This window comes from Osmerus eperlanus, chromosome 15 (genome assembly GCF_963692335.1).
Source record: "Osmerus eperlanus chromosome 15, fOsmEpe2.1, whole genome shotgun sequence".
NCBI lineage: Eukaryota > Metazoa > Chordata > Actinopteri > Osmeriformes > Osmeridae > Osmerus > Osmerus eperlanus.
The window spans coordinates 13,539,968-13,567,419 of record NC_085032.1 but is presented as its reverse complement, the minus strand read 5'-3'; the positions used below and the strand labels follow the sequence as shown (position 1 = coordinate 13,567,419).

The window sequence follows — 27,452 nt, the reverse complement described above, 5'->3', positions numbered from 1 at the left end:
AATTGTTGTGAATTGCTGGGACAGCATAAGAATGTGAACAGTTATAGAAAAAGTCACTTTTTTTCCTTCATTATAAACACAACATCAACATGTACAAAAATGTCACATCCAGTGTAAGACATGGCATAACACTATTCACAACACAATAATACAATGCCCTAGAACAGAGGTCTCCAACCCTGTTCCTGGATAGCTACCTGCCTGTTGGTTTTTGCTCCAACCACATTCATTTGACCTGATTCTACACTAGTTACCTGATCAACCAGATAATTATTAGAATCAGGTGTGTTAGATTGGAGCTAAAACCTACAGTAGCTCTCCAGGAGCAGGATTGGAGACCCCCGCCTTAGAATGAGAAACAACGCAAGCAGATAGGAAAAGTTTGAATAAGAAGGGGGGATACAGAACCAGAAGGGAACTGTGTGTTTTAATCACATGCCTCATATCATAGTCGAGTATGACAGCTAATTGACAGTTGAGACGGGATACAGGGATGTGTAAACAGTCCACGCTGAGAACATGTTATGCTGTTGCTCCGCACAGTCTGGCGGATGGATCAACGTCTTGGCTGTCTTCTGATCTGCCTGACACAACGAATGGCCAAGTCTGTGAATAGAGATCGTAAGAACCCACAATGAGAGATGACAACTAAATGAAGATTGTGATGATATTATGACTTATTTTTATAGCTACAATGTAACTGCCTCAAATCTAAATCAAAGGGTCCCATGCATACTGTTTTTAGTCAGACATTCAATTCATTCAATCGATTACAATTAGCATATTAGTGACGTCAAAAATGACACATTTGTCATAAGAGGCTGAGATTATTCATACCAAGTTTACAGGGTGTACGAAGCTGTTTTCAAAACGGTCATCCTGCAGAATGTGTCTGAGGTGAGAGATGTAGCTGGAAGCGAGGCGCAACGTGTCCAGTTTCGAAAGTTTGGTATCCGCTGGTACCCAAGGCAGGCTAGTTTTAAGTCTGGAAAATGCTTTGCTTAGAACTCGCATCCGAGCTCTTTCTCTGGCATTGGCAGCGTTTCTTTGCGTCTGTTGAGCTTCCTTTTGATGAGACTTTGAGATAAGTTGTTTACCCTCGGACCCACTGCGCATCCGTTTGCGCTTTCGGTCGAAGCCGTCATCTGTGCCGTACTCGTCGTCTGAGAACTCTGCCGAAGTATAGTGCACACTGCTCCGCTTGTTGCTTCCCAACGGGGCGTCTTTCCTTAGGTGAGATGTCTCAATGTCATCATTTTCGCTCACCGAGCCGGTGGACATTTCTGTGTACGTAATGTAATTGTTGTAGGATGCACAAGTCACTCTCAAGTGTCGATATCCCTTTTTTAATATGACCAAAGCCGTTGAACAAGTGTATGACAAACCCGTGCCTTCAATTCAAGATATTGCTTCTTTTCTTCTGAAGATATCCGGTTCTACAAAGTTATGTTACTTGTGTTACCTTAACGTTCTAAATTTAGCATTTACAGTAACAGCTACAATGAATCCTACAGGTTAAATCTCAGGCCCATCACAAACGTAGCCTACACTTATGTGGATGTGTTGCTGTAGATCCCTCTACAACTAAACATGTCCTCGCCCTCACCCTGCTAATTTAACTGTCTTAGACTTGGCATGAAGTATAGTATTTTCAGGAACTGTCCCCACCCCTTTTCTTTGGACCACCGTGACCTTCACAGAACTGTACGTTGGCAGTCAGATTGGCTTCTTCACTCTGGCAACTTGTAGCCCACTGGTAAATTTGACACTAGAGAAAATAGTGATGGGATTCACTAGAAGCGATGAAACCAGGAAGGATGTCTAGTATGTAGATAGACTAGAGTATAAGAAGTAACCTAAGCATAAGTCATGTCCAGTGGAGTACTGAACAGGATGCGGAGTTATATGGAGTAAATAGAGAGTGAGAAAGCTCCTGAAAGGCCCTATCTCCATCCAGACCACTAGCTTGTTTACCATCATCTGATTATAGCCAAATTACGCCCCCAAACAATACTGTGGCCAGCCTAAAGATGGAACTCTGTGTGGATGTCTCCCACAGATGTTCGGTGGTAATAGAAATGTCTGAGGACCTTATCAAAAGTGTCTAATCCCTTGCCCGTTTCACAGAGGGATAGAGTTACCGCAGATGCAGCCTGCTTTCACGCGCGGCCCTGTTGCATCTGTCTCAGCTGGTCAGCGTTCCCATGACATCTGGAGCACTGGCATGACTGAGGCGTGGTAGAGCAGGGGGCGAGCCCGGAACATTCCCAGGGTGAGTTTCACCGTCCTGTGAGCAGGCTTCCTTTCCCCTATTCTCTACTTTACCTTCAGAGATGTGAGGAGGTTACAAGGTGGTAGGAAGACAGAGAAAAAAGGGAGGGAAACAGCATCAGGGTGTTAGAAGTCTGATGCAGCAAAATGTCATTTAGGGGAAAATTAAGGACGTTAGTGTGTGATGAAGATCATTACTTTGAAATAAGGCACACAGGAATCCTGGAAAGAAATTTAATTAAAGTGACAGTTTCATTTAAAAATGTAAATGAGGAGTGAAATAACCTTACGCTTGAGAAAGAAATCTATTCTTCCGAATATTCCTGGTAAATATGATAGCTGTGAATAGTTTTCTCCATAATTTGTGTGAAATTTAGATTTTTTTATCACAATAGTGTGATTCAGCCAGCGATTATCTACACTTAACTGCACAGCTGAGATGCATGCTGTATTTTTGGTGCCTGGTAATGCCAAATTCACAGGGAAGCATGGAGGAAGCTACTGAACTCATCCTTTCTGCTCTTTATCGACTGTAAATTAGATGACATCAGAACTTTATTGTTCACTCGTCCCATAACAGTATTCTTGACCTCTATCTTTTTATGGGACAAAAGAACTCCACTCCATGACCTCTCTGTGCCCCGCTCTGTCCCGGTTTAGAATTTCTCACATTTTCCCCTCTTCTGGGGCAGGAATGCTCCCTAATCCACGGAAACGTTCCCTGTCTTCCTGTAATCCTGTTCCTCAAACCATCGCTCCGAAGAGAAGGCGCGGGGCATCAGGAGGACCTTGGGGATCCACTTCAGCGTGTCATCAGGTTGAGGTATAGAGTTCCTCTTGTCCTCGCTGGACCGTCAGGCAAACTGCCATCTCCTCCACTGTCAGTGCATTCATCAGCGCTACGGACACGTACATGCAGCACAAGGTGCAAGCTAAGGGATTTTATGACAAGATATGAGAGATTAATGTTTTATTTAATTCTCTGTCCTATTTTGTCAAAAGTACATGAAAAGTTATCGGCTTTGTGACACATATTTTAGCCCTGGCATAACATCTTGTCAGAGCAGCGAGCTTTGCTAGACAGGGGTATCCATTAGTCAGTTTGTCAATGTAGTTAGTCAAACATTGCTCAAAACATCAGCATAATGGATGACATGCTGAATCTATTAGCCATGGGAATAATTAAAATCAGGGGAAACAGTCATAAATATCTCATGAGTTTTCACTTGAACGGAGACTTTAGCATTTGTCTATCAGCGCCGACTCTTAGACTTCATGACCCCCGTCATGGCCTTGCTTAGTGTGTCTTGGAGGCTGAGCGACAGGTGCAGGCTGATGATGTCAGAGGGCGGTTTGTGTTTTGCACCCCAGGCTCCGTTCCCATGGTCACCGTGGCTTCATAGCTGCATTGGTGAACAAATGGAGTATGACACCAGCATCACAGCTATTAGACTAATCAGTGTGAATCCCATCCCATCACAGTATGCCTTCACACCCTTCTCTGAAGTACAACTTTATAATAGAGGACAAGATACTTTGTGTTTAGTAACAATTTGTAGTCAAACTGCAAACTGGTGATGTATTCTGATATGTTACAGTAAATATTTGCCAAACAATCATCCACATGTTTCTCCCCTCTGCTTGGTAAACAACAGATGGTATTCGAGCAACAATTAGGATTCATAAAAATCACCCTGTCTCTCAAGGACATTTTAGAATGATTATATGACTGTCTCTATCTTCATGCCTTGGGCCTGGTGAAGTGTTTTAATTGTAACCCCAACATTTAAACTATGCTTTCACATCAAACCCCACATCAGCAGGACTACCAGCTATGAGCATGTCTTAGTCTGTATGGGAAAGACTAGAAAGACAGGGGTCCAAGAGTGAGTCTGATGCATGGGAGCCCCTGTTGAGATTACCGACCCTGGGCACAGTTGTTGAGCATAAACACTCTCACACCCTCCAGACTGCGGCTGGGACTGGGCACAGAAGGCTGCAGGCCGCTGTAACGAATAGCTCCCCTGTTAGTGTTGTGCTTGCCCTAGGGAAAGGGGAAGAGGTGGCCATGTAACAGACCCTGACACCCAGTGCAGATCTCAGCCAGATGTTGGCTTCCTCTCACTCTCTTACATTGGCTGCTTCAAACGCCGGTGTTGAAAACCCTTTTCTCAGTGATGCGTGTCCTATGCAACGGATGGGTCACATACTGTGGGAATTATACAGTTGTAAAAATAGTTTAAAAGACTCTTTAACAAACAGCATGCTGGGCTGGGATCCAGCAGGGAGAGGGTAACACTTGCTGCTTGGTTGGGATTTCGGTGCTGTAATTTTAGGACAAGATCGGAGAAAAGTAATTTGCTTGAAAGCATAATTCCACCTTTTCAGGTCAATGCACTGTGAAACTATTATCGTGTCGCCATTGGTCAAATTGGCTTATCATCTGGAATCTTCTACTCCACTACATATCTGGATGTTTTGATCTAGTGTCCCCTACCTGAGTCATCATCCTGACTATCACAAGGTACAGGTATCCTTGTTCACTTCCTCTCCCTCGCTACATAGGCATAAATCCATCCCTGGGTATGACAAAGCCTTACAAGGTTATTAAGCTTGGGCTTGGGGCCAATAGGAATTTACATGGCAGTTCCGGCACACTGAGAACCCTCTCAGGAGTTTATGGAGCACTAAAGGGTCTCCATGGTGGTCAGTGTGGAACAGTCCTTTCGCCTGGAAAGGACTCACCAGTGAAGCAGTAACATGGAAGCATACTACATTTACTCAAGAATATTACATTTACATTTAGTCATTTAGCAGACACTCTTATCCAGAGCGACTTACAGTAAGTACAGGAACATTCCCCCCGAGGCAAGTAGGGTGAAGTGCCTTGCCCAAGGACACAACGTAATTTGGCACAGCCTGGAATCGAACTGGCAACCTTCTGATTAATAGCCCGATTCCCTAACCGCTCAGCCATCCGACCCCCCTACTACAGTGAATGGTCTAACTGTGTACTCTTCCTCATCTGCTTTAAATGACTTTAGACACACAATCTGTTCACACAGCAATCATTCAAACGTTTATTTTTTTAATTCTTACTGTATATTGAGGTGACTACTACAAGGCCGTAGCGATGGAGTCAACATTGGGGGGGACAAAAAAAGTTTTTAATGATAATTTTGGACAGTGTGCGTGGTTGCCTGTCGTAGCGTAGCACATTTATATTTTTATTTCAATATATTGGGAGGGGACATTTTGACCAGATTTGGGGGTGTGTGTCCCCCAATATATATTATGTTTACGGCCTTGGACTACTATGAGTAACCACAGCAGGTTTCAGGCATCTAGCCCTTTCCTAGTCAAAGTTAGCAGGGGGTGCGTTTAGTGGCAAGGCAGCCGTCATCAGGTAGATTTTTTTCTCTCGAAAAGCTGAAAAGGTTTTTGTGGAAAAGAAGTTCACACATTTTTTTTAATTATTAAATAAAACTATTCAGCAACAATTTGCTGAATATTTGCTATTGTTGTAAAAATGAGACTGAATTGTCTGACAGTGCATGCAGTAGAAAATAACATAATGATTACACAGTGCTTTAGCACTGGTCACACCACTACTATACAGTATGTCTCTAAACATGCCTGTCATGCTACACCACTGCCCGTAAATACAGTATTCAAGTATTTTTAAACATTTTCATATAATTCTAATTTGCATTACAGTACTGTACTTATGTAGTTTCAAAATAATAACGTTGCTTAGATCATAACAATGTAATGCTCATATTCATATATTTGACACTCAACTGTATATTCAGGGCTTTAGGTATAATTAATATAGTTATAGAATTATATACGTTTTTGCATCCTCATCATTTTCTGGCTTCAATGGCCTTCATTAAGGGGACCCATTTGGACCCCTTGTTTGGATTCCTCTTTGACTTCTGCCTCTCGTCTTTGACTGTCTTTGGCCCATCGTAATCGTCCGCCTCGGAGGTGATGTCCATCTTCTGGATGATGAGCTTCAGCAGGCTGTGCTGCTTCTCCAGCACGCAGGACATCTCCTTCATTCTACACACGGGAACACACACTCATCTTAGATCCTCTTAGGCTCACCTGTTGCTCACCAGAAGGGTTTTCAAGTTTGGGAGTTGTATAGGAGTGTAGCAGGCAAGCCTTATTTCAACTAAGGTTCCTTGCAAACAGTGGAGATCCTTTTCTGGATGTCCTTCCATTGGGATTCTATAATTCAAGTTGGTGGACCTACCCCAAATAACCACTAGGGGTCGATCACACACTCCACTACCTAAGCGTCCTGTAGCAACAGTGTCAGGACCATAACAGTTAATCAACAAAATGTGTTTGTTTTCGCTCTCAAATGTGTGAGGTAATGGCTTTGTGCTTACATTAACACTCATGTCTTCAGAAATACTAACACCCATTACCATTGGGTCACTATAACCTGGGGTCCAATTTATTTAGTCAACTAAACCTTTGAAATCAAATGGAACATTTGGTACTATGTTACCATTATATAGACAACATCAGCTGTTTGGTTAATTTTCTAGCTTCCTCCAAAGGTAAAGCTATAAATCCATGAATACCAGTTAGCCCCTGCGTCTGGGGAACATATTGACCCTGAGCAATTGGCCTTTTTTGGATGCAGCTACAGCTTTTTATTCCAAATTTGTATTTGGGGAGTCATTTAAGGAAGCTACTAAGGACGCCATGTATTAAGATTCATGTTTTACAGCATTTTTGTTGGTTTCGTGTCATTATGACCCCAGGACAATAGGAGGGTTAAAACGATGTTGTAGCAGTAGCAGCATAGTGTCCACTCGTGTCTGTTACCTGTATTTCTGTTTCTGCTGTTCGTTCTCCAGGGGTGTCAGGTCCCGGGAGTTCTGCAGGTGCAGACGGGTCCGTCTCTTTGTAGTCTCTCCCATATTAAACAAGACCTGTCGATACCAGAGATTGTGTGATTGGATCGGAATCATTCTAATGAGAGTGGAATTTGACTCTTTGCTGACTGGACATAGATTAACAGACGGCAGAGTCAGAAATAATGTGTTTGGTAACAATCGCTAAAATTACAACAGTAGTAGTAACACGTAAGTCAACAGTCCTACTTGATTGACAAATTTGACATGGTCATTTATACCGTGGAACACTTGCGGTTGGGGTAGACGGTTATGGAGGGCTTGTCAACATGCTTCATGAACCAGTAAGGCAGCTTTTCTTCCAGATTGGTGTGGAGTTCGATCTAAAATAATAAAGAAAACTGTCAACTTAACAGTCCATTATACTTACAGCATTTGACGAAGGTTGAGATTTAATAACACCATGTTATTAGAATGATTCTGGAACGGTCAAAATAGCATTATAACGTGTTAAAAACAAACAACCTTGAAGTTGGTTAATACATACCTGCATTGCTATTCTCTTGAGGGCAGCATTCCTCTGAACCTCTGCGATGTCTCCTACAGCCAAACCAATCTACAACACAGCCAATGGGAGATGAGTAAGAGGCATTGACGTTTGCTGTGTCAAGCAATTAGCATCAACATCCAGAATTGACCTGCTTCTGTGAGAAGTCTCACTTCCTAAACACACTCTAACCGAAATCGAGTGGCACTGCATGGCTGCTTACCAGGAGGTTCATGAGTAATATAGGCATGAGCAGAACAAAATGCACAAAAATGATGAATGTCAGCAAGGGGAAAGGAAGCTCGTTGTTCAGGTACGCATTCAGGAAGTTGTCCTGGTAGTTGAGCTCTCCAACCATCATCACGAAGGTCTGTAGCACAGAGAGGTCTAGACGACTGAATTCACTCTACAAAGAAAACAACCGGACATTCTGTTTTGTTTGATGAAAGAAATGACTGAGCCTTGATCTGAAAGGTAATGTACGTATACTGTATATTCGTCACATCACAGCTGTCTCATAGATTTACGGACATGGGTCTTTTTTCTAACCTGGTTGAGCATGATGGCATAAAAGCCCAGGCCAAAGGCCAACATGAGGAAGAAGAAGAGGACTATGATGCACACCAACGTCTTCATGATCTCTCCGAACATGACCACGTAAATCCCAAAATGCCCAAACCTGAGGAAAGGAGTGGATGTCATGTCTGCCAGTGCCTCGACACAGGACTGGGAAACAGAATGTCGACTAATCCTATTTCGTGTTCGGAAATATGCTTAGCGATATGCGACCTTTGGAGGTAGAGGAGGAAGTTGACCCAGGCCAGGAAGATGGCGCAAGCCCCTGCTTCCCAGTGCAGGGTCCCAGATGAGTTGAAGAAGAGTGGGATGATGAAGAGGAGGGAGAACACAGCTGCACCCCAGTCCAGGGGGTTTGAGGCATCCTTAAAGTAGCTCATCCTCTTTGAGGGGAAAATAACACAGAGTGAGAGAGGCAGTTCATGGTAAACAAAGTGATCTCATAAACACAAATCTCTCCCAGCTGGTCAGCGGTATCATTGGCTTCTGCTTTAGTATCAAATAAGCCATATACTCCACAAAAGAAAAACAATGAAGTGAACAATGAAGTGACTTTTAATTTCCGTGGACAGACCCTCTGCAGAATTTAATGTAGCTGGCAGAGAAAGTTCCCATGATACTGTAGCTTGCTTTCAATGTCAATCGTACAGCTTCGGTGTCAATCATTCAGTTCCAAATCACAAAGAACCAGATCCATCACTCCTGATGGCCCGAGTGACCTCCATCCGAGGTTCCCCTGCAAATGCTGGGGGGGGGGGGGGGGGGGGTTGGGGGGGCAGATTTATGGGAAAGGCAGACACACAGGGTCTGTAGAATACCTGCTGTGAGATCTGCACCACTTCCTTCACGATCCCATGGATGTTCATGAGGAGCACCATCACCATGCAGAGGGACCTGGACACACTCTGCTGTTGAGAAAATCGTAATGAAGTTTTCAGAAAATTCAGGGAAAGGAGCAGACCCAAGGCTTACATAGAGGAGTTATTAAACAAGCATTAACTCTGATGACCGGTGATCAAATGGATTCTGCCACGCTGCTGCCTGTCCAGCGAGAAACTGAATTTACCCAAATCCTCCATGACACATTGTTGATGTAATGTGCAGACAAATAATAATGAGGGAGATGACGCTCACTCTGACCTTGCTAGCGGGTTTGATGAATCTCTCACAGCTCATAATGAAAGTGAATAAATGAAGTAATAGGATAAGGACAAGGTTATTACTTAGGCAATACACATGTGATGATGACGGAACACATTCAAAGTAATAGGACATGAAATGATCTTGTCAGTGGCAAGGAGAACTGGCTAACGGGTCGCATGCTGCTTGAATCGCCATCAGGGCAGAGCATGGAGAGAAGAATGAGTGTGATCCCATTATCACATGCACACGGGATGGTGGTGACGCCATCTAATTCAGTCTATCTAATGTTCTCCTCTACCTATGTCTGTAGTTGTAAAGGTAGACAGGCTTTTACGACCGGGAGAAGGCATTACATTTCTCGCAGCAGTGAATATGCGCAAGTATTAATCAAGGATGTTCTATTCCAATTCATTCCAAGATGCTCCCAAACCACATCGTTCTGGCAATCCCTCCTCTGCGCACTCACCCTCCTTTGTTAAAACTCAACGATATTAAAGTCTCAAAGCATCTGCTCTCCCATGTTACTAAAGCTCCCAGTTTTTCCTCACACAAATTATTCCAATGCTGACAACCGAGCAACTGGCAAACACCTGCTAGCATTAGCATTAGCATCTGCGGCTGACTACCTCCATGAAGGATATGGGCACCATGTTGACTGATGTTTGGTTGCCTGGGCCAGGGAAGCTCAGAGTGGGTCTCAGGGTGATTATGAGGTGGGTCAGAGGCAGCAGGCCCAGCAGGTAGACAAACAGGTTGAGAATATGGGCCTTGCTCCCATATGCAAGCCTACAAGGAAAGGACACATGAGTGTGGTGGTCGGATTTTGTTTTCATGGCAAGGGATTGGGACAGCAAAGTAAAATATTTTGTGAGGTGTTAAAATCTAAAAGAAACATTAAAACCCGGGGAAAGAAACATTAAAACGCATTCCATATAAAAAATGCCTGATTTATCATGAGTCATTGTGAGTACTGACCACTTCATCTCCAGGTACTTCTCACAGACTGAGTGGCTGAGCAACTCTATGCGGTTGAATTGCACCATGGACTAAGGAAACAGACAGAAAAAGGACCTTTGACTTAATGGAACAAACATGGATGCAATGACAGGTCATTCTGTAGAAACACAACTCAAGGTGTGAGTCTTAATATACTTTACTCCCCTTCTAGGACAACAAGGTTTGCAGTCCACAGACTAAAAGACAAATAGTAGAGCTACTGCATTATCATAACACATTTCCATATTACCTACTACTGTAGGTTGTAGAGGAATGTGTCCCAATGGAAGCAAATCTAAACTCCGTCCTCTGTTTATGCAACTTAAACAAAAAGCATGAAAGTCTTCAATTGAACTGACTACCTGTGCTGTTCATGCCAGTTTTGGGTAACAGTAGAAAGAGAATTCTAATTCTTGTAATTCAATAGAAGAATTCTTAATGCCATGCCTAGCACACAGTTTTCAAACAGGAGGAGAGGAAAATAGGTTAGATAGAGCCAGGTGTTTCTGCTTACATTCAGTGCAGATAGTGGCTGGACGTGCAGGCTTTTGTCGTGCTTCGAGTGCTTCTTCAGCACCAACGGAGCCTGAAGCCACCGGAAATTGTATTCAATCTACACGACGAAAGGAAATCAACCATAAACCTTTTACCAATGTTGTATTTATTCAAGGCGCTGCAAAAAAAGTGCTGATAATTCAAAGGTGACGAGATGTCTCAGTCCTTTGTGGACTTGTGAGGATATGCTGTGAAGATTTAGTTTGAGTGTGTTGTACAAGAGACCTACATGGTAGTCAAGACTGTTGGCATCATCGTCCGACTCTGTCACACAGCTGTCCAGCAGGTGCTGTCCAATTAAAAGAGAAATTAAAACTCCATCTGAAGACACACATTGGCTTTCCGTCCATTGTATGTTGGAAAACCCCATTTAAAATGTTCTGAATGGTCTAGTTAGATACAGTTGTTGAGAAAACCCTTGGATTGGTGATAAGGAGTCAAACCTCGTAAGACTCCGGTAGAAACTCTATCATGTCAAGAACAGCACATCTCTGGCCAGTGCCATGCTTGAATAAAGTGATCGCCTCAGCACATCTGCGTCACAAAAACACACCAAACAGAGATGTCAAATGTAAGGAGCAATTTAGTAATAATGAACAATTAGTGTTTTTACATTGATTGGATGTCAAATGTTACCAACAATGGCCTTTTTTCTTTGTTTACAACAGTATCACCTGTCACTGTCAATGGTGGTATTGACCACTTCCTTTTTCCCATGTTGTATTGCCTCGTGGAGGAACGAGGCGTGGTCCATGTTGAGGGTGATCTCTGCCCCTCTTCCCAGAAGGAGCTTCACCGCTGCAACGTGACCCTCCTTAGCCGCCATGTGCAATGCCGTGCTCTGCAATGTCAGAGGGGCGCAGGACACACAGTGAGACGCCTCACAGGTCCGCTCGTGTCCAACACTCGAGTCGGTCTGTGACTCGAGAGGCGTAGACAATCCGCTCTTTGTTCGGTCTGAACAATTACACACCTTATATTTATCAAATCAACCAAACATTGTTCTCAGACAAAATCTTAAATGGGACGAAATGCTCACAGGCCATCGAAAGCCTGGATCTATACTAGCATTTCACATCTATTGTCTGATGCTGATTTCGAAGGTTAAGAGAGATTTTCTCATTGTCCTTGACAAGCTAACCCCTCTACAGCCTGATCAATAACCATTCATATCTGACTCACATCTGCTCTTCCATGGCTGATGAAACAGCTGCAGTTATGCCGTAGTCTTACTTACCCCGTCTTCGTCCACCTTGTCCAGTAGTTTGATATTGGAGGTCAGCAGGATCTTCATGGTCTGGGTGTACCCCTCCGCAGCAGCGTGGTGTAAACATGTCCAGCCTTTGTAATCACTGACATTTCAAGACAAACACGTCAGGATTCAGGAGCAGACTTACTCGACGTACAACACACATTTACAAATGTCTTTTAAGGCGATAAGCTATAGATTATTTGACATCCATATTCACCAAACAAAGAAAAAAAAAGGAATGTGTGCCGAGCTCAAATCAATGTCATTTTTGTATTTCTCAAAAGGTGGGAATGGGGTGGCATGCGGCAGGGTGCATAGCTTGTTATCAGGCAACCAAACAAGCCTGAGCGTATCTACAGTTTAACGTGGCAGCTGTGTGGGACCTAGAAGAGAGGCGGGTGCTGTTCACCTGTGGAAGAGGGCTCCTTTGCGCAGCAGTAGCTCCACTACCTTGGTGTGGCCCGCTCCTGCCGCCAGGTGGAGAGGAGTCAGGCCCCGCTCGTCCCCCTCGTTCAGCAGGCGGGAGTCCGTGATGGTCTCCAGCAGCCTCTCACAGGTGTTGAAACGCCCAAACCTGAGACGACAGGGCCAGCAGAGGTTGTGTCAGGGATTCGTTAAGAAGTCACCGTAAAAACTGGAGGAGGTTGGACAGGAACTGAAGGAGCAAAACGGGGAGGGAGAGGAGGAGGAGGGAGCTGAAAATTAGGGAGGAAGAAGGGAGAGAAGGAAGAGAAGCAGAAGGAGGGAGAAGAAAATGTGGAGGAGGGGGAGGAAGGGAGAACAAAGATGGAGATACATCTTAGAACAATCAATCAGACCTTCATTTGCCCTTTAGCTCTAGTGCAATGGATGAATACCAGTGAAAAATAGAGCATAGAACAATCCACATCGCCCATACCTAATGGACCTCTGGGTCACACTATGGATAACATTCAATTACATGTGCCTGTCTAATTCAATTCCATTGCAGCAGGCACTCTATGGGTGACTAATTGAACGATTAATGAGTAAAGTGTGACTGTTAAGTCCACACTGCTGTCATTTATCAGCAATGTGCTCTTAAGAACACGGAGTTAGAACCTTATTCTGTTGCGTGGACATGGAAGGTGACTTAGAAGATCCCAGCAGGGGAACATGCACTCGTATCATGTCAATCCCAAACCTGCCCATGCCAGACGACAAAACAGAATATTTACAGGACAACAAGTCCAACTCACTGGGCAGCAAAGTGCAAGGCGGACTTCTTGTCCTTAGACTTGCGTTCCAGACAGACCTGCCCTGAGAGACCCAGCATGTTCCTCACAGAGTCGGGGATCCCCAGCCTGCAGGCGTAGTGGAGGGGGGTGCAGCCCTCGTGGTCCTCGTCACTCAGCAGATCCTTTATGATGCTGTGCTGTAGGGAGACATCAGACACACTCATATACAAAGAGTCAAGTCTTATGGCAAGAGACACAACCCAGACAAAGATATCACTTTCGCATCACTGGCACCTCCAGAGAAGTTCATCACCTCTGTTTCAATTTGGCTTGTTCCTCAGTGAAGCACAAAGTGTAACAGCCACGCTTGGCAGAGCTCTGAACCTGTATTTGGCCTAGAGACAAGCTAATAAACTTCAACCGAAGACAGGTGTAAAAGGCTAACTATGTTTGGAAATAAGTAAGAATATTTTATAGTCATTAAAGGCATAAATATCCACTAAGAAGAGACTCTGTGAGGTTGGTCACCTGTAGCATTTCCTGGGTGAGGTTCCTTAGGGCCTTGGGCTGCAGGATGGCAAGGTGGAGGAAGTTGCAGCCTGATCTGTCTTTAATGTTAACGTCCGCCCCTGTGAATCAGAGGTGCACACACAAACACACACACACAGGCCAACACACACACACACACACAAGCATACTTGCTTCGATGATGTCACTGTGCACGTCACTGTGAGCTCTGTTGTGTATAGCTTTGTCTTACCGTGAGACAGCAGGAGAGACACTGTTTTCCACGCTCCACAGCTGGTGGCCAGCAGCAGGGGAGTGTGGCCCTTGCAGTCTATGCTGTTGATGTCTGCTCCCTGCACACACAATCAACATGCAGCTGGTCAGTTCAGTCATGCCACACCTGATTCAACCAGGAGACAAATTCACACAAAGGACGACGTGTATAAATACAGAGAACGATAGCTGGGACTTCCTTTAAACAGTCGTGCCAGTGTCAGTTTGTTCAGCGATTCATCATCCACTCTGTCATTGTGTTTTGTCACGCGCACAGTAGATGTGTTCTATAGAACCAGACAATCAATTTCATGTTCATCATCTATTTGTAGTCTGTACACATGTAGCACAAAAGAGGACCTGATCTTACTTTGATCGTATCATCCCAGACTCCACGTGTGACTGTGTGTGTGTGTGTGTGTGTGTACAGGTGTTCAAATTGTATTTACCTTTGACAAGAGGTACTCTGCCAAGTCTTTGTGATCAAATATTGTGGCCCTGAAAATGAAATATACAATTTGGAATGAATCTCATCTGTGATTGTATTGTCCTGTAGCCAATCACATGCTGTGTTTTGACATCTTAAGGTCTGACCCGCTTTGAAGCTGAGAGTTAAATAACAATATCCAATATTACACTGTACATAAACATGGGGATTTGCATTCAACCTACATCTCAAGGACACATGGACGAATCTGGATGTTTCTTCACAGTGACTGGTGGCCAGGGAGCCATATGGGGGGTCAGGGGGATTTACCAGTATGGATTGAATTCCAAGAGATTATAATCCAGAGATAATTCAAATAAGGTCGAATGGAGGCCAGGGAGGTGGAGTGAGTCAGAAGCTTGTGTTCTTGTGTTTGGATGTGGATAACGTGTTAACAACGGCTCAACAGTGATGACTGACCGCTTAAGAGAGAGCTCTCAGGCATTACTGGTAGGCAGTGTACCAGGGTGGAACACATCAATATGAAGGAGAGGGGAAAGGAAAACCGATCAGGGTTAGGGTGAAGGTGTGTGTACATATGGCCTTTATTGCAGTTGACGTGTGGTGTTTGTTTGGGTTATGTCTGTTTAGGGGGAACACAAACAGATGTGAAACAGGTTGTGAAAGCAAATCTGTGCCTCTCTTTACGCGAAAAACATTTTCTTTCCAGATATAGGAGATGTTCAAGGCATATCTTTATGATAGTTTCAAAGTGGTAATTTCCTGTCCTTGCTCACGTTTTTTTTTAATACATTATTGGTTGTAATTGTGGTTTTAGTGTACGTGTTTGCAGGTGGAATCAATGTCCTCTTTGCACAGCATGATAGTTAAATAGTTGTCTTAGTAACGGGTCAGAAAGCAAAAAAACTTATGTTTTGAAAACAATTGCAAAACATTGTAGGAGTTTAAATTACAGTTTAAAAAAAAACATGCATGAAAATGTATGTCTTCACTGTATGTTTGCATGTTTCGACTGTATGTATACATGTGTTTAAGAATAGTTTGCATTTATGAATGATTGACGTAATATGTAAAACAGGTGTTACAACAGGTGTTAAAAGGTGTTGCACCTGTGGAGGGGAGTCTGAAAGGCCCCATCTGGGAGGTTGATGATGTCATCCACTCTACTGTAGGAACACAGCATCAGTTTGACTGCTTCTATTGCCCCCTGCGTACAGGCAAAGTGCAGTGCCGTGGACTTGTCAACCTAAACACACAGACACATGTTAGGCACAACTTTGATCATCTGGACAGACTGTTTATATACTTAGTGAACCATTCTAAATACTGGATTATTGTTTCCATCGCTACTACAAACCACCTCAGAAGATGCTAAACAGACTGAGGAGAAACCGCACACATGTGGGTCTACGGGCCTGTGGCACACATTACGATTAACACCGACCACAAGAGAAACGGTCAGAGTGAAACACTTAAAGGAGGACGAGGGCCCCATTGAGGCTCCTCTGGTGTAACATGAGAAGGCCCCTGCCCAGCCCTGATAGGTCTGATGGGTGAGGAGCATGGTAACACAAGCTCACATCAGCAGACACAGGAGAGGCTGGCTTCCACTCAGCTTCACAACATAAAGGGTTCATCTGTTTCAACCCAACCATCTGAGGAGTCAGATGGCTGAGCGTTTAGGGAATCTGGCTAGTAATCAGAAGGTTGCCGTGCGAAATGGCGTTGTGTCCCTGGGCAAGGCACTTCACCCTACTTGCCTCGGGGGAATGTCCCTGTACTTACTGTAAGTCGCTCTGGATAAGAGCGTCTGCTAAATGACTAAATGTGAATGTGAATCTGAGAGCATTACTGCAGTCAGTCCTACCAGAAGCAGTGTTTGGGAGGCAGTCACCGCCAGCCGAGCAGGGGATTGTTGACAGTGTTATTGTGGGGCAATACTAACACACCTTGTACTCTTTTAAAATTACTCAAATGAACATTGTAAATCTAATGTAAATACTTTCATTTTGTGGTTAGTGGAATGACTAGAATGTCAATCTTTAAAGTGTAGGTCATGACCCAATGCAAATTCAGTTGCATGTGTCAGCGAAGCATGTAAATTTATGTTGGGGCTGGGTGAGAGTTGAAGTGGACTAGATCCCAGTGCCACAGTTCATTTCCACAGACAATTGGGCTTCATCTCAACCCAACTGCCAAATATCTCCAGGTGTTACATTTACATTTACATTTAGTCATTTAGCAGACGCTCTTATCCAGAGCGACTTACAGTAAGTACAGGGACATTCTCCCCGAGGCAAGTAGGGTGAAGTGCCTTGCCCAAGGACACAACGTCATTGGGCACGGACGGGAATCGAACTGGCAACCTTCAGATTACTAGCCTGGTTCCCTAACCGCTCAGCCACCTGACTCCCGGTGTTACCTGCTGATGGTCGATCTTGGCTCCTTTGGAGATGCAGAAGCGGATGACCTCGATGTTGCCCCCATGAACGGCCAGGTGGAGGGGACTGCTTTTGGACTTGTCCAGGTAGTTCATGTGTTTTTCCACTGGGTGGTCAAAATCCTCTCCTGATGGCAGAGAACACAACATCACTTCTTTTTCTCTTATTCATGGTTTCCATCTGGCGTGGTGCGCCCCAACAGCTAACTGAAATCAGCATAGAAAACAGAACGCCAGAATCATTACAAATATTTAGGTTTTTTGGTTCTTTAAACATCCTCGTGGTCCGGTGTGATTCACCATTAGACCTCCCAGTCTAGTAAACAGTGTCAGTCTCATGCTCTGCTTAATGTGAGGGCTTGCATTATATAAACATGCTGTTGTACAGTGTTGTTATGAAATACAATATTTGACTGTAAGGTGAGTCACTTTCCCTTCTTTTCCTAGACTAATAGGATGTGATTTCAACCCTATGAGAAGCCAATTAGGAAACCGAGCTTCAGTCTGTGTCCTACCGGCCTTCAGGATGATGTCCATGGCTTCCCGGGCCCCGGAGAAGGCAGCAGCATGGATGGCAAAGTGCCCCAGCTTGTTCTGATGACACATCCGAGCTCCATGCTTCAGCTGAGGTGGGGAGGGAGAGAGGAAAGTAAGGATTTAACGGAAGGAGGGAGAGATGGAGGGATTGAGAGACGGAGGCAGGGAGAGAGGGTTTCAGTAGATCCAAAGTTGAGCTGCAGCATTTGTTTGTCAAGTTTTGCTCAAATTCATTTCCAGTAATAAAAAAGAGAACGCACCTCCAACTCTCCGTGACGCTTAGTCATACTCACCAGCGTGTTGAGGGCCTCACAGTTGTTGACTGAGCAGGCCAGCATCAGAGGGGTGTTACCCAGGTCACCCTCCAGGTTTACATCGGTGCTCTTGTTAGACAGCAGCAGCTGTTAGGGCACAGGGAGGTGACACGTCATAAACAGGAACAAGGTAGAGGGGGACAAAGCAACATCTGTCCGCAGTTCCCTTATCAAGCCTCTCCTAAGCTGCGGTTACAGGATGTGAGGGTATCTTTGGTTACCAGCCAAGTGCAAAGAGGACAGTTCGCCCCTGTTTGGGGTGCAGGGGGCCCGCTGAGGGCAGGGGCCTGAGGCAGGGGCCTGGGTAGGGGCCGGGGGCAGGGGCCTGAGGCAGGGGCCGGGGCCGGGGGCAGGGGCCTGAGGCAGGGGCATGGGGTAGGGGCTGTGGGACAGGGCAGGGTGTCTATAGCTCACCTCCAGCAAGCTGTTGTGTCCGTGGCTGATAGCCAGGTGTAGAGGGGACATGAGGGCAGTGTTGAGGACGTTGGGGTCAGCTCCGAGTTCCAGCAGGACTGCACAGCTCCCCGACTGGTTCCTCTGCACAGCCCAGTGGAGAGGCACGTTGCCATCCACATCACAACTATTCAGCTCTGGAGAGGGAAAGAGTGCACGCCCACATGCACACACAGTCACTCACACAAGGATCGACAGTGAGACTCTTGCCTGGTCATGATGGGATGACAGTGTCAGTGTCTCGAGCCGAAGGCAGCCTCACCCTTCTGGTCAGTGGCAGAGGTGATGAAGTGGAGCGCACGGACATGGCCCCAAGCGGAGGCGTGGTGGAGGGGGCTGGCGCCCGCGTCATCTCTCTCTCTCAGGACCCAAGGGTCCTTCCTCACTAGGCTCTCCAGAAGCCCCAGATCTCCATTTGACGCCAGCTGGATGGAGAAAAGTAGAATTGAAAACGTTGAGTACATGAACAGGGTAACATAATAACAGAATTAGAAGTGCTATAGAACTGAGTAGACATGTTGGGGATGTTTTTTGTTGTTGCTAAATCCATAGTTATTGTTTTTCTTGCACAGACTGTAGCATTGTCATAGTGCTTCAGTTGGAATCAAAACCCTGAGCTGTAGTGGTCTGGGCGTGTTGGTTCTTGTTGAAACCCAGAGTAATGACTGACCTCCGAGAGAACAGCAGGGAAGGGCATCATTGATCAAGGGTTACGTGAAACCTCTGAGTTCTGGAAATGTTTGCAAATGCACCTCTGTCATCCCTTACTTCATTTACATTTAGTTATTTAGCAGACGCTCTTATCCAGAGCGACTTACAGTAAGTACAGGTACATTCTCCCCGAGGCAAGTAGGGTAAAGTGCCTTGCCCAGGGACACAACGTCATTTGGCACGGCCAGGAATCGAACTGGCAACCTTCAGATTACCAGCCCGCTTCCCTAACCGCTCAGCCATCTGACGCCCCTTTCCCTCTCCCAAAACAAAAAACAACTTTCTTAAACACAAACTGCCAGTGTTGTTGTGATGTTACGTTCTCTGCACTGTTTGTGATCAGGGACAAACAGGGAGCTACGACTCACTTGGAAGATGTTGAGAGACGCCATGGTTGTATCATCCTGGTCTATCACACACCTGTAGGAACTGTTCTGTCGCAACACCTCCCTGCTGAAATGCATCGGGGCCTCCTCTACACAAGCAATCCTCTACTGGGAAAGTCACTGGAATTAAAAAAGAAAGCAAACACAGACTCATAAACCATAATTCAAATGTTGATCGTTAAACCCAACAATACACCGCCGTCCCAAAATGAAATCCCTGAAGCAAAACTGGTTATTTTATTCTTCTTTTTCCGTTGTGACAGAGTAGATGGCCTTCTCCTCTTAAGACGGAAGCTTGTGTCACTAAGGGGAAGGACCTCCGCTTTGACAAGGGCCGTTCTAGTCCAGAGCATCAGCCATTCAGTTTAAAGCCTTTCTATTGAAAAAAGCAATTAAGTTATCCAAAGCTCCACAGGGAGGGTGGCCTGTTTTTCTTGTTCCTGCTATCTCTACTTTTGCCTGGAGAGGATGGGAGGATAGAAAAATGACCTAGTAGAACTTGAGTCCATGACTCTGAATTACAGATTAATTTTGCTAGAGGGTGTGTTGACTTGTTTCTGCTTTGAGGAGATTTGAGTAAATAAAAACTATCAAGTCTAATTTGATAGACACATGTTAGTCATGTTGTATCATTTGCACACTTTGTTTTCTAGTTGTGGTATCTAAAGTTGCACTACATTGATTTAGTAGAGTGACTGCTTCAGTTGTTCGTCCAGTTATTTCTTACTGTACACATCCACCCATCTGATGGTTTTGTCAGAGCATGCACTGAACCTAGAAACAGAAGTAGAAGCTTTGCTAATACAAAACGTCTAAACATTTGTCAATAAAGTTCACAACAAATTTCTAAATATTTGTTACCATGGTGTCGGGAAAATCTTTTCTCAAGTAGTGCACAGGGTCGGTGGAGTGGAGAATTCTCTATCCTTCTATTTTCAGGCCTTAATATCCTCACTTTAATATAATATAATATATTCTAATATTTCAGTGCATTTAGTGAACCAAGACAGAGTATACTGGAATCAATCAAATTATGGAAACAGATGTAATATAATTCTGGGATAATTGCACATTTCCCGATTATTATCAACATTTTGCTTCCTGTCATTCTCTGCAGTGGTGGAGAATTGGGGTCATCAGTTTCACAATTAATTGGGCCTATCATTTTGTTGTTTGCTGCAACCAAGTATAAAGGATGTCTTTTTTATTTACTAGCTAACAGGGTCAACACTGTTGCCAAGTGATGGAGGAACAGACCACATATACACAGTATAAGAATTACAAAGGTCATCATAACCCCATCTGTGAAATATGGATTTATTGCATTTGTTTAGTACTATGCATTTTGTACGTAATTGCTTCATTAATAAGACAGAGATGGGACCATATGTGTGACCATATTGATTCATCAAAAAGTACCAAAGTCCTTATCAGATATGGAATCAGTTTTCAGAAATGACTCAATAATTACACGTGGCCACTAATTCAAAAAAGCAGTATAGATAATATGTTACAGTATAGTCTTGTTTTGAACTTTATCATGTAATATAAAAATACAGTATACATTTACATTTAGTCATTTAGCAGACGCTCTTATCCAGAGCGACTTACAGTAAGTACAGGAACATTCCCCCGAGGCAAGTAGGGTGAAGTGCCTTGCCCAAGGACACAATGTCATTTTGCACAGCCAGAATTGAACCGGCAACCTTCTGATTACTAGCCCAATTCCCTAACCGCTCAGCCACCTGACTCCCAGTATAACAAACACACATTATTAAGACAACCTGTTGCACATGGATTCACTCACCAAATGCTCACCAAAGTCTTCTGAATTAAATACACGTCTAAGGGAAGATTACTTACTTTAAAGAACCACAGTTATTGCTTTTTTCTTTAAATCTACTGCAGAAGTTTATAAAAACAAAAAAGAAACAGAAAAAGACGCTGAAGTGCAGTGAAGACAGAAAGAACAAAGAGAGACAAGTACTGTAGAAAACAAAAGAAAAAGAGAGAGAGACACTGAAGTACTGTAGAGACAAAGAAAGAGAGAGAGAGACACTGAGGTACTGTAGAGAGAAAGAAAGAGAGAGAGAGAGAGAGACACTGAGGTACTGTAGATCCAGAGAATGAAAAAGAGAGAGACACTGAGGTACTGTAGAGACAAAGAAAGAGAGATATACACTGAGGTACTGTAGAGACAAAGAGAGAGAGAGAGAGAGACTGAGGTACTGTAGATCCAGAGAAAGATGAACACAGAGAGATGAGGAAGTCCTGCTTACCGTTTGCTGTGGGTGCTGTGGTGGAGACCAGCCGTCTGGTTGAACTGCCTGCCTTGTACCCGGTGAGGGTTTAAATACTGGTCACCAGACAGAGAGCTCCCATTTCAACAGCTCCTAGATGGAGGCAGGACCATGAGACCCTGCCCCTAGTCAGCAGCTTCTCCCCTGATCTCATCACACAGGACTAAACCTAATGAGACATGAGCTCCCGCCTAGGGACACCATGGAGACAGAACACGCAAAACAGAAAAAGAGTGCCTTCACAACCTAAAGCAGTGCACTGAAGAAGATCGTATCAATAGAGTTATGTTTGTGGAAGTCTTTTTTGATGTATTCTTTGAGCCTTTTCTCAAACCTTACATTCTCCCTGAGACAAGTAGGGTGAAGTGCCTTGCCCAAGGACACAACGTCATTTTGCACGGCTGGGAATCGAACCAACAACCTTCTGAATAATAGCCTGACTCCCTAACTGCTCAGCCATCTGACCCCCCACTCATACCACTCACACTGGCTCCACGAATGGACACAACAGATGAAACAGACAAAATGATGGCGGGAATGAGACTAAACCCTCCACCTAGTCTGTGGACAGACAGACCAGCGTAGCATCCAAGGAAGAGGAAAATACCCTGGCCCCATCCTGATGAGTGGCAATCCCACCTTCATTAAAACAAACCAGTCCCTTTTAGTCCATTAAGCTCTCGACCACCTCATCATGTGTATCTATCCTAAACCCGCTTCTACTCTGCACATTAAAGTTCCCACTCCAAACCCCAACATCCATTCACCAAACCATGTTTGAGAAAGGTTACACAACCACCACAAGGTCCAGTCGATTTTCGATTTTAATGTAAAGAACATGAAAACGTACACTTCCCAAATATACAGTACCAGTCCAAGAAAAAATGTGTCCAAACTTTTGACTGGTACTGTACGTAATTCGTTAACTAAAACTTCTCCCAAGAGAAACCTAGGACTCAGCTGCATGTAATGTGTAGTAACTCTGCTTCTTTCAGTTACTAAGGGATTCTCAGCCACTCACATTCATCCACACAGCGCCGGCAGATGACTTGACTGTTGATGACATTCTGAGATCCAGTGTTGAGAGCAAGGATGCGCTCATATTCCACAGGGGAATGAGCTTGAAGTTGAGAGTTAGTATCTCTATAGTGCTTATCAAGAAGGATTATCAGATAAAGTTCATCATTAACTAGGGATTACCATGTATTACAAACAGGAAAGGGGACCTGTCTTGTGTTTTGGATTTATTTACATATGTGTAACTGAAAAAATAATATATATATATATATATTCCATTCTAACTTCATTAGAATCATATTTCTATATTTGAGGTGTGATTAATTTGATTAAAAGCTTATTGAGTTAATATGGCGGACTGCCACTTACTCTGCCAATCATGTTTATTAAACCAAGTTTTGTATCAACAGTATGTGCTGAGCAGTCGTCCATACTGGTCATTCTCTCCTTCCATATATTCTATAGGATCCCATGTAATGTTGCAGGTCAGTGCATGACTTGACATAGCTTTCTCTTGTCATTTTGAGTCATTGTCATGAGTTCACCTGTTTACCATTACCTTCTGCTAATATTTGTCTGGTTGCTATCCCCAGTAGTTATCTAAAGTCATCCTTTAGACCATCTTTTATGAATAAGTAAAGGCCATACACTGTAGTCAGAACAGCCACAGCACTACAAAGTGCATTTGATAAATTGCTTGTTCAGTAATAGGTGTAGGAGGTATAAGGTTGCTTTGGATAAACAACCAACATCACTGCTGCAGACACTGCTTCCTAATGGTGTTTGCTCTGATCAGGGTGGTAGGATCTTGTTTCATTAGTTCAGAAAGAACAAGAGAGAGAGAGAGGGTGGGGGGCGGGGGGCGGGATGGAGGGGGGGGGGGGGGGCGGGATGGAGGGGGCGGGATGGGGGGGGGGGGGGTGGAGGGGGGGGGGGCGGGGGGTGAGAGAGAATGGAAGAAGCAACAGCACACCAGAAAAAAAACAGACCTTATATGAGAACAACGATTGCTGCAAAATTTTAACATGCAGAAACGATAATATTATTTATGTTATCTAACTAACTAATCCATGTAACCATTCCTTTGTCCCTGCTGTGTTAACACGTGGCAGTTCAATCTTGTGAATGACCGTAAACAAACATTCTGGCTGGAGTTAGCCGTATTGCTCACAATGATTGGCCCTCAGTTAACTAGAAGAACTTGTGAAGAAACATCTTGTCCTCTTCACAAGTCATTACTGTTTACTAAACATGGTTGCTTCCTCTATATCTGAGTTGCTTCCTCTATATCTGAGTTGCTTCCTCTATATCTGAGTTGCTTCCTCTATATCTAAATGCTTGCTACCCCATTTTGGGCATGCCACAATTTATGTATGGTTTACTAAGTGCTGTTGTCCAGAGAGGGACTTGTGCAGTAATAAATCAGCATGCGCTGTAGTTGAGGAAAGAGACATGTGCAGGACAGTGTTTAGTGATGCAGGCACAGCATACTGTGTGAAAGCTAATGCAACACCAGACTGACAGTCAGCTTGTTCTGAATGGTCTGTTAATGTGGCATGGCAGTGACTCTAAATTATACATTTATGGTCTAATGCATACTGCACAGGGGCATAAATTACCCCGCCATAAATGACACCTTTACACACTCTTCAAAAAATAACTCAGCCATGTGTCTGATGTACTAGCTATTACAAACTGTCAATCAATTAATACTTGTTTTAACTAGATGCATACTTGATAACAGTCACACTGAGTATGTGTTTTGTTACTGTAACTGTTGGCCACTCTTTAGCAACGTGAAATAGAAATAGCATAGCAATTTGTCAACTCTTGTTTCATGGTAAACTAATGTATTGCAGTATAAATTCTTAACAAATCTGTTGAGAACCATTCAGAAAGGTCTCTCACAGTGTGTTACTCTGAGTCCAACATGAACATGCTGACATGCAAAGTGAAAGAGAGATCTATGAAAAGTCCATTAACCACTCAACATCTCTGTCAGACAGGGAGGTCCTGAGTGCTAGCTTGAAGTGAAGGGGCAGCACTGTGTGAGCCTGCTGACAAGTGTGTGTGTCTGTGTGTGTGTGTGTGTGTGTGTGTGTGTGTGTGTGTGTGTGTGTGTGTGTGTGTGTGTGCGTGCGTGTGTGTGTGTGTGTGTATGCGTATCCTGTGCATGCATGGATGTGTGTCGATGCGAATGTGCTGCTGCAGTGGTCAGTTATTAAAGAGCCCCTCAGGAGAGCCTGCCTGGTGTCTGGGTGCACGTCCTCTCCACACCTGGCAAAGCTCCCGCTCAGATTCGTGAAACCACAAGTTGAACACATGAAACACACCGGTCTACTAATCATGCTGTGTTGTAGAAGGAAACATGACGTCATGTGATACATCCTATGCCTTTTCAATCTGTGGAGGGATGCAGGAGGGTTGTTTTCAATGAGACACATTCTGGTGGTCTGCTTGTCCACGGATTCAATTTTACATTTATTTCAGTTTCACAAATGCAACATCCTTGTCAGATATGAGTTGACTGTCTCTTCTGGTGAATCACCATGAAATAAGTGTGTTAATTATAAATATGAGAATATTTAGCAGAGAAAGCTCTTTAGTCATACAAAGGATTAGCTCATTTAACACACATAATTAAAGTGCTTAAGGACATGAGTGATGTTCATGTTTATTTTTCTGTTTTGTGTTTTGAAAGTGAAGAACCATTCGGGTAAACATATGGTATGTTGAGGTCTGAATCTCAATGATAAAAAAACACAGAGATGTTTTTATTTGTTCTTCAAAAGGATGAGAGAAACTGTAGGTAGTCATTTTCCAGTGCTGGTGTTTACAACCCACAGACACAAATCACAGTATCCTGTCTGTGTAGATTAAATGCAGCACATTACTGAACATTTTCAATGCAGGAAGGCAATGCAGGAAGACAATTTGAATGTCATTAGTACCTGGCTTAATGTATATCTAATAGTCGTTGATGTCCCCAGTTGCCCATACAAGTTAACAGTACTGGGAATGGTTCAGTACTTTATCTCCTGTCTGACAGCATAAACGTGGAAGTTGCTTTTTCATTTGCACTCTGTCTTTACCTCCCTGCCGGGGGCAGTTATGTGTGAACACATCACAAGACAGTGGCAGAGCTTGAGCCGTTCTTCACTTGTTAGTGTTCTCTGAGTGTGGTATAGGTGACAGAACATGACCCGCTGTAGCTTTTGAGAGGACATGCTTTGCTGTCCCTCTTATTGCTCGACTGCTTATCAGCAGATCTCTGAAACTGATCCTCTCTCTTCTCTCTCTCTCTCTCTCTCTCTCTCTCTCTCTCTCTCTCTCTCTCTCTCTCTCTCTCTCTCTCTCTCTCTCTCTCTCTCTCTCTCTCTCTCTCTCTCTCTTTCTCTCTTTCTCTCTCTCTATCTCTCTGTACTTTCTCTCTGCACTCTCTCTACCTCTATCTCTTTCTGTCTATACCTCTCTCTCTTTCTCTCTCTACCTCTCTCTCTCTTTCTCTCTCTACCTCTCTCTCTTTCTCTCTATACCTCTCTCTTTCTCTCTCTTTCTCTCTTTACCTCTCTCACTTTCTCTCTTTACTTCTCTCTCTTTCTCTCTCTACCTCTCTCTCTTTCTCTCTCTCTTTCTCTCTCTACCTCTCTTTCTCTCTCTTCCTCTCTCTCTCTCTCTACCTCTTTCTCCTCAGTCCCGCTACTCATGCTGCAGAGAGTAAAGTGTGAACACACAGATGTGACAAATACACACAGATACTGTAGACAGTACATACAGAGTGCAGTGTGTGGTAGCAGCTTGGAGACAGTACATACAGAGTGCAGTGTGTGGTAGCAGCTTGGAGACAGTACATACAGAGTGCAGTGTGTGGTAGCAGCTTGGAGACAGTACATACAGAGTGCAGTGTGTGGTAGCAGCTTGGAGACAGTACATACAGAGTGCAGTGTGTAGTAGCAGCTTGGAGACAGTACATACAGAGTGCAGTGTGTGGTAGCAGCTTGGAGACAGTACATACAGAGTGCAGTGTGTGGCAGCAGCGTGGAGACAGTACATACAGATTGCAGTGTGTGGCAGCAGCGTGGAGACAGTACATACAGAGTGCAGTGTGTGGCAGCAGCGTGGAGACAGTACATACAGAGTGCAGTGTGTAGTAGCAGCTTGGAGACAGTACATACAGAGTGCAGTGTGTGGTAGCAGCTTGGAGACAGTACATACAGAGTGCAGTGTGTGGCAGCAGCGTGGAGACAGTACATACAGATTGCAGTGTGTGGCAGCAGCGTGGAGACAGTACATACAGAGTGCAGTGTGTGGCAGCAGCGTGGAGACAGTACATACAGAGTGCAGTGTGTAGTAGCAGCTTGGAGACAGTACATACAGAGTGCAGTGTGTAGTAGCAGCTTGGAGACAGTACATACAGAGTGCAGTGTGTGGCAGCAGCGTGGAGACAGTACATACAGAGTGCAGTGTGTGGTAGCAGCTTGGAGACAGTACATACAGAGTGCAGTGTGTGGTAGCAGCTTGGAGACAGTACATACAGAGTGCAGTGTGTGGCAGCAGCGTGGAGACAGTACATACAGATTGCAGTGTGTGGCAGCAGCGTGGAGACAGTATATACAGAGTGCAGTGTGTGGTAGCAGCTTGGAGACAGTACATACA

General features: G+C 44.3%; 2 protein-coding genes and 1 long non-coding RNA gene across 4 annotated transcripts in view; 1 reads left to right on the top strand and 2 right to left on the bottom strand.

Annotated features, from left to right (window-relative positions):
• Positions 1-1,315, bottom strand: part of LOC134034771 (musculin) — a 76,205-nt gene extending 74,890 nt beyond the window's left edge. Inside the window, exons 1-2 of one of the 2 annotated variants that reach the window (XM_062479372.1) lie at positions 838-1,315; positions 490-606 (exon numbers count right to left, since the gene is read on the bottom strand). In XM_062479372.1, the coding sequence (XP_062335356.1) occupies positions 523-606; positions 838-1,281 (528 nt within the window). In that variant the 5' untranslated portion in view covers positions 1,282-1,315 and the 3' untranslated portion in view covers positions 490-522. Of the gene's footprint in view, positions 1-58; positions 607-837 lie in introns of those variants that run through there. The other variant, XM_062479371.1, reaches the window with a different exon arrangement.
• On the top strand, positions 306-3,884 carry LOC134034773 (uncharacterized). Its single transcript, XR_009932271.1, has 3 exons — positions 306-621; positions 2,128-2,272; positions 2,964-3,884. It is a non-coding gene; the product is annotated as an uncharacterized LOC134034773 (long non-coding RNA).
• Positions 3,885-5,061: 1,177 nt separating this feature from the next.
• trpa1b (transient receptor potential cation channel, subfamily A, member 1b) lies at positions 5,062-19,565 on the bottom strand. The gene is made up of 27 exons (XM_062479589.1): positions 19,462-19,565; positions 18,645-18,807; positions 18,344-18,519; positions 17,909-18,016; positions 17,594-17,702; positions 17,061-17,206; positions 15,748-15,884; positions 14,640-14,688; positions 14,171-14,270; positions 13,939-14,039; positions 13,432-13,607; positions 12,624-12,788; positions 12,200-12,314; positions 11,637-11,803; positions 11,406-11,496; positions 11,192-11,251; positions 10,922-11,020; positions 10,387-10,457; positions 10,038-10,197; positions 9,087-9,176; positions 8,482-8,651; positions 8,242-8,371; positions 7,916-8,098; positions 7,693-7,761; positions 7,427-7,528; positions 7,117-7,223; positions 5,062-6,336 (listed from the first exon to the last, which is right to left on the bottom strand). The coding sequence occupies exons 1-27, from the start codon at positions 19,555-19,557 to the stop codon at positions 6,138-6,140; spliced, it is 3,339 nt and encodes a 1,112-aa protein (XP_062335573.1). The 5' UTR covers positions 19,558-19,565; the 3' UTR covers positions 5,062-6,137.
• Positions 19,566-27,452: the final 7,887 nt, after the last annotated feature.

What these genes read in the sequence shown, in the direction of transcription:
- trpa1b (XM_062479589.1), bottom strand. Translation starts at nt 19,557, where the DNA reads ATGCATTTCAGCAGGGAGGTGTTGCGACAGAACAGTTCCTACAGGTGT. An exon ending in ACCACCATTGACAGTGACAG is followed by an intron (nt 11,497 to 11,636) that starts GTGATACTGTTG and finishes TTTGTGACGCAG; the next exon opens with ATGTGCTGAGGCGATCACTT. An exon ending in TTCCTCCTCTACCTCCAAAG is followed by an intron (nt 8,372 to 8,481) that starts GTCGCATATCGC and finishes TCCTTTCCTCAG; the next exon opens with GTTTGGGCATTTTGGGATTT.